The following is a 6,000-nucleotide window of genomic DNA, read 5'->3' as shown; positions in this document are numbered from 1 at the left end:
CCACCTAGCGAGAGTCTCTCAAGATGTTAGTCGAGACTCTTCGCTATTAGACCGTTCACTGAAACGACTATCGGGACAATGATCGTCGAATCAACATCCCACATGGCGGTTATCTCGTGAGCCAAGTCTAGGTACTTACTGGACTTGTCCTTCTCGGCCTTCACGAGATTCTCGTATTTATTATTATTATTATAAAGGATGCTGGCGGCATTTCCTCGCTGTATCACAATGCTGATACGTTGTACAAGGAAGCCGCCAGCTCTTCGGTCACCAATTATGTCAACCAGACGCTTCGCGATTTCTGCAAAAATCTTTACTTGTATGTAAGAGTTGCATCAATACAAAATATTGCAAAATATTTTGCTATTTTAACTTATAAATTTTCTCTCAGATTACGCCTACTCTGAAGCTATTCGTAAGAAGGGTCCCGTCTGGGACGACGAGAACCTACAAAAATTTTTAGAAGACCCCAGGAAAATGGTCCCCGGTACCAAGATGCTGTTCGTTGGCCTGAAGAAACCGCAGGAACGGGAAGACATAATGGCTTACTTTAAGAAACTGTCAGAGTCGGAAGTAAAACCTTAATCGTACAGTCGACGTCAAAGATATGTTTACATTATTCGCCTTATTACAAAGGAGTAAGGTGCAAAAGTGTAAACATATATTTGACGTCGACTGTACCTAAATGATTTTTCGTGAGGTGAGGTGAGGAGATATTTCTTGAATGCGAAATTGTAAAATGTGTGTCTAGTTTATTGAATAAACGATTTATTTATTATTGGCTTTGTCTCTCTCAGACGTAATAAACCCACCTCTACAACACACGCTAAACACTCTTTTATTGAGGTCACAGTTTGTGTAGAAAGTGAAGTCATAGAATGTATTATTACTCGGAGTAAAAGTATTATTATGCCCATGGACCTCAAATATATAACTCTATGGTTATGCCTAAACTATCAAAAGTTTCCAGAATAGATCTTTCGAGGAAAATAAACTTTAATTAAATTTTACCTAAATTTTTAAGCACAGAAAACGGCATGGTTTCAAAACGTTATTAATCTGTGACAAAAAATACGAAATGAAAGGTGACCATAAGGCTCATATATATTCTCGGAGTAATTAATGGTTATATCCTCTAAGTATAAATAAATTATACTACTCTTTTGCCATAAGGCACCGAAACTATTTGGAAACTATGCTCACAACTTAAAAGAGTTCCCATGTCAAAAAACAAACAAAAAGTAACTGTCAAGCATTGTCAAAAACGTCAAAAAAAATCAAGCCCCGTCTCCACCTCAATCTCCCACGATAAAAAAACCATAGCTAGCCTTTTTACCAACGAACAAACCTAAATGTAAAACATGAGCGCCGAAAATGGTAAAAAGCTGTTTGTGAGAAGTTGCGCGCAATGCCATACCGTAGATTCCGTAGGGAAACACAAAGTTGGGCCCAAACTCCACGGGCTTTTCGGCCGTAAGTCAGGTACCGCTGCCGGATTCAACTTCTCGGACCCTATGAAGAACAAAGGGGTGACGTGGAACGAGGCAGCTTTGACTGAATACCTGACGAACCCGAAGAAGTTCGTTCCTGGCACAAAAATGGTGTTTGCCGGGCTTAAAAAGCCGGCGGACGTGGCAGATATCATCGCGTACCTTAAGACTGCTACAAAGTAACCAAGTAACTGAAGAAATATGGAATAAGAAGTGTCTGTTTGACCATTTGTGAAGTTATCAACCAAAAGGTACCACATTGTCGGTTGTCGATAAGGTTGATTTCAAATTGTAGCTACATGGAAATAGCGCCTTGTTGACAACCGACAATACCTGACGACCTTTTGGTTGAGAATGACATATTTAGTGTATTTAGGTACCGTAAAGATTCTCAACGTTGCTTGTCACAAACATTGCTGACCTGACCTTACTCAACCGCTGTTTAAGGATATTTAATTCCTATTTTTGGTCGCCTTTCTTCAATTTATGAAGCATTGGGGTAACTTCGAAAGTGGGATAATGCTGACATAGATAATATCTGCTAAACTGTTGAATGAACTGTCGCCTGCGGTATTTCCGGACAGGTACGACCTTCAAACCTTCAAGAAAAGAGGGTACTCCCATCTTAAAGGTCGGCGACGCACATACAACCCCTCTGGTGTTGCGGGTGTCCGTGAGCGACGGTAATCGCTTACCATTAGGTGATCTGTCTGCTCATTTGCCTCCTATATCATAAAAAAAAAGCAAAAAATAACTAGAAGGAACTCGTACTTTGGTAAGACTTACGTTACTACAGCGGTTACTAAAGCATCTTATTTTCTTCTGCTGCAGTAGAAAGTGTTTCTAGTTTTGGAGATATTTGCATTTTTCAATAATACCTCATTTTCGAAGTAGCCCCAAAGCACCTTACGAAGAATTAAATATAAACAGCCGTTTATTCGATTTTTTTGAACCAAGCAATGTTTCTGATTGTAGGCAATGTTGAGAAAAGTTACGGTACTTGATAATGATTACTATAGTGTTTTTTTATACAAATCGCAGCCCTCATGGTTATAATATTTTGACTACAGTTCCGCACGAGTTCCAAGAATTTTGGGGCTAAGAAAGTGGGAGGCTGTACAGTCATCTGCAATAATAAATGTTACACAACGAAGGCTACAAAAATATCTGACACGATCTTATTAGTAGAACCATAAGAGCGTGTCACATATATTTGCGGCCTTCGAAGAGTAACATATTATTCTAGGTGTCTGTACATGTTCAATGCCTTCTTCTTTGGCATGTCTCGGACTTCGTGCGCGAACTGTAAGTCTGGCCGCAAAGATAGAACGAACTATCCTAGAATTTAATTAAAGTTGTTTATTTACTTCGAATACAATCCATTATGTTCGGCTTTTAATAACTTTGTTCTTTTATACCCCTTTAGAAGAAGCCTTAAAACATTTTTAGAAACCTCGTCAGCTGAAGGACAGTAAACTATACTATTAGAACAGTTCAAATTATTTTTAAAAGTGGAAAAATTACTGTTTTGCGTGAGACTTGAACTCACGGCCTCTGGATCGATACTCCAGCGCTCTGCCATCTGAGCCACCAAGACCGCATCCATAGCCAGCAAATGCAGAGGACGCTGGTTCAATTCCAGCCTGGGGCAATGGAGGCCTTGGTCACTTTTCCTTAGTATATGAGATTTATTTCAGTTCACAGTAACGTATACTCGAGTATTACAAGATTTTTGCAAATAAATGATTAATTGATTGATTGGTACAAGTCCGCGAGTCTGCAATCGGTCAACTCCTCACGAAGGCACCAGCCCATTTTGCTTCGTCCATGTACATTGAATTGACGTACCCGTAATTTTGAAAATTTCTAATTATTATTTATCGAGAACACAATTTTACATGTTTCCAAAATGTATGTGATTTTCATACCACCTCAGGGGCAAACAAGGATACGGCCCGCCTGATGGTAAGTAGTCACCGTAGCCAATGGACGCCTGCAACTCCAGTCTGTAGACGTAACACGCCATACCGCTGACGCTCACAAACTATGTTGTAGTTAGTATACTTATGACTCAACCTTACATTTTGAATTACAAGCAAACCGGAAGTTCACAGGAAACGGAAATACCTTCTAAATATAACCATACAATAATATACCCAGGCATTCCGGGAATGACAGCCAACGACATGTCGTTTAAATGAGCATATTTACTCCGTTTCGGAGATAGTTCGCGTTTGATATATTGCGCTGGCGCCGATGGCAACGGCTAAGGAGGGGACGGTGTCGATAGAAATATCGAGTAAATTTTAATGATTCTACGATTTTTATTACGTAGACACAACTACACACACACAACTACACAATCTCGTTTGTATACGCGATTGTTTATAAAAAGTTTCGATTATTCTAATGTTGGAAATCAGTTCACATGTATATGGAGGACCTATTTATTTAAAGTGCCGTAAAAATGCAGAGCGCGCGTTAGGTATAGGATCTTATTTATGTTTTTTTTAAGGAAATACACAGTTATCAATATAGAATATATACGTACACAAACATAATGTACACTTACAGAAATAATTTACAGGATAAAAAATAATATATGTGTAACAGTTTGAGCACGAACTGTACCAGTTCAGGTTTTAAGAACGTAAAGAGTGTGGGGCTTGATTCTACTTCTGCAGAATTTGTGTATAAATGTAAATTGTAGGTTATTCATGTTTCATTTGTATTTAAAATTTTATCTAAATCTGTTTTGTTAGTTTTGGGGTTTTTGGAGCAGATAACACTTCGCTGGCCCAATATTACAGGGTTTATGTTTCACTTTTATCGAACTGAAATTTGAACATTTTCATAGTGACATTTTTTTTTAATTTCAACTATCTTGAAAATGTTACATAGAGCCCTGTAATATTGGGCCAGCGACTTCAAAGATTATCTCTGACACTTCACACAACGGCTTTTATTTTATCCTTTGATCTGTCACCTTATTGGCGATTTGACTCATATCATATGGGCTTTCAACTTGCCCTTTCACTAGGTATTTTATGCAGAAATCAGAAATCGTTTATTGCGAACCATGGTACATAGTTGTTACAGTATATTATTGAATCACATGGCACCCTATAGAGGGTATAGCAAGTATTCTTATAGCTAGGTAGGACTTATTTGTGCAGTATTATAATATAATATTTATAATATACCCATTTTTTCACAATAGCTTTTTAGGTACATATTTGCATTGAACCTTTGTTTTGCATTGTTACGTGGTCGATTATAGCAACATCGACATCGATCGTCACATCACTAGCCGCCGCTGCGCGCGCGCCACGCGCCGTTTATTTTTACCGAAAACTTCCGATCGACCGAACGAATCGCGTTAACATTATAAATAACTTTTCAAACTAAAAAAAACACCTGTCAAAGCATAAAGGCGCTAAAAAATATAAAACGTGTCCGTATAATAAACAAACCGCACGTTTTTTGTGGACGATGTGGACCAATCAGCTTGATTTAGAAATGCATTCGAAAGTGAACTTTAAGTGGTAGGTAATAAAGTATATATTTGCGCGGGGAGTGGAATAAATTATGTTAGAGCTTACCAAAATGACTAAACAGCGAGTGAGTGCATTTTTGTCAGTTTGCTCATGAAAGTGTGAATCAGTGGATTTCTTCATTCATATGGGATTTCTACAGTTGTGATTATGAGCTAAATGTGAACGGACTCGAAATAAGGAACAGGTGAGTCTTTTTATTTCATTGTGCTTTTTTAATTGTTTTCATATCGGTTGTGCTGAATAAAGCAGGTAAAAACATTCTTGAATAAATTGCAAAAATATGACTAAAATTCGGTCAGTCAGAAGTAAAATTAAATAATAAAGAAATGTATATCCATTTTTACAATAAATAGAGCTGCGTAAAAATTGCTATAACGTAAAATAACAAAAATTTCAAAATAACCTTACTTCGCCTTATAACATAATTATTTCTTTTTAATTATGAAAATTATACTTAAAATTATTTCAAATCCTAAATTATGAATTATTAAACGCCCATGATACAATTTATAATACGGCACAGTTTATAAGATTTGTTACGGCGAAGTTATGTACCAAAGGCGAATTTAGGTTACGTAGATTTGCCATCCCAAATTTTGAATGAAATGCAACAGTGATAACGGGGTTTGGTATTTACCGCCAAGCTTATAACACACACACACATTGGTGTTGACATGTTAATGACTCATTATCTTGGTGTTAGAAAATAGGCGAGTTGACAGGCCGTTGATGAAAACGGTGTGAAAATTCTATACACAATGACCCATTTCATTACTCTGAGTATTTAATTGACATGTAATAGATTCTGGTTTCCTGGCGGCTTAGCACGGTCGCGTTTTTATCCCTTGTCACCATGCCTGTCACGTTCTAACAAGTATGTAAGTGCGAAAGGGACGCGCATAGTGATAGTCGATAAAAATGGAACCGTGCTGAGCCCGCAGGCCATGTCTGTT

The 6,000-nt window shown here is 37.7% G+C and overlaps 1 protein-coding gene across 1 annotated transcript; it reads left to right on the top strand.

The window, feature by feature from the left end:
• The first annotated feature begins 1,352 nt into the window (after nt 1-1,352).
• On the top strand, nt 1,353-2,892 carry LOC134801545 (cytochrome c-like). Its single transcript, XM_063774141.1, is given in 1 exon segment — nt 1,353-2,892. A coding segment is annotated over 1 exon segment (321 nt). The 3' UTR covers nt 1,674-2,892.
• The last annotated feature ends 3,108 nt before the right edge of the window (nt 2,893-6,000 follow it).

Source organism: Cydia splendana, chromosome 22, assembly GCF_910591565.1.
Source record: "Cydia splendana chromosome 22, ilCydSple1.2, whole genome shotgun sequence".
NCBI classification, from domain to species: Eukaryota; Metazoa; Arthropoda; class Insecta; order Lepidoptera; family Tortricidae; genus Cydia; species Cydia splendana.
This window is presented reverse-complemented; position numbering and strand designations above follow the sequence as displayed.